The following is a 268-nucleotide window of genomic DNA, read 5'->3' on the forward strand; positions in this document are numbered from 1 at the left end:
CCCGTGCACGTGGTGGCCGTGGTGGCATTCCTCCTGGGCAGCCCCCTTCATCACCACCAGTTCCATGCTTTCGTTCTCATGGTCCGACAGCATCGGCCTCTCGCCGGAGATCGTGTAGACTCGTGGCTTCGGCCCCTCGCTTGACATCTTCTCTGCCTGCTCGTCAGAGAAGCTCCTCTCAAACTTGCCGTCCGAGATGACGGAGAGCCTGCGCTTGTTCTGTGCCGCCTGTTGCATCTCGGGGGAGTCCTCCTGGCCGACGTAGGAG

General features: G+C 61.9%; 1 protein-coding gene across 1 annotated transcript in view; it reads right to left on the bottom strand.

Moving 5' to 3' along the window:
- Positions 1-264, bottom strand: part of NSMF (NMDA receptor synaptonuclear signaling and neuronal migration factor) — a gene marked incomplete at its 5' end in the record, with an annotated part of 24,884 nt that extends 24,620 nt beyond the window's left edge. The window contains one exon of the mRNA XM_009867838.1: positions 3-264. Within this exon, the coding sequence (XP_009866140.1) occupies positions 3-264 (262 nt within the window). The remainder of the gene's footprint in view (positions 1-2) is intronic.
- Between the last annotated feature and the right edge of the window lie 4 nt (positions 265-268).

Source organism: Apaloderma vittatum, unplaced genomic scaffold, assembly GCF_000703405.1.
Source record: "Apaloderma vittatum isolate BGI_N311 unplaced genomic scaffold, ASM70340v1 scaffold7614, whole genome shotgun sequence".
Classification (NCBI taxonomy): Eukaryota; Metazoa; Chordata; class Aves; order Trogoniformes; family Trogonidae; genus Apaloderma; species Apaloderma vittatum.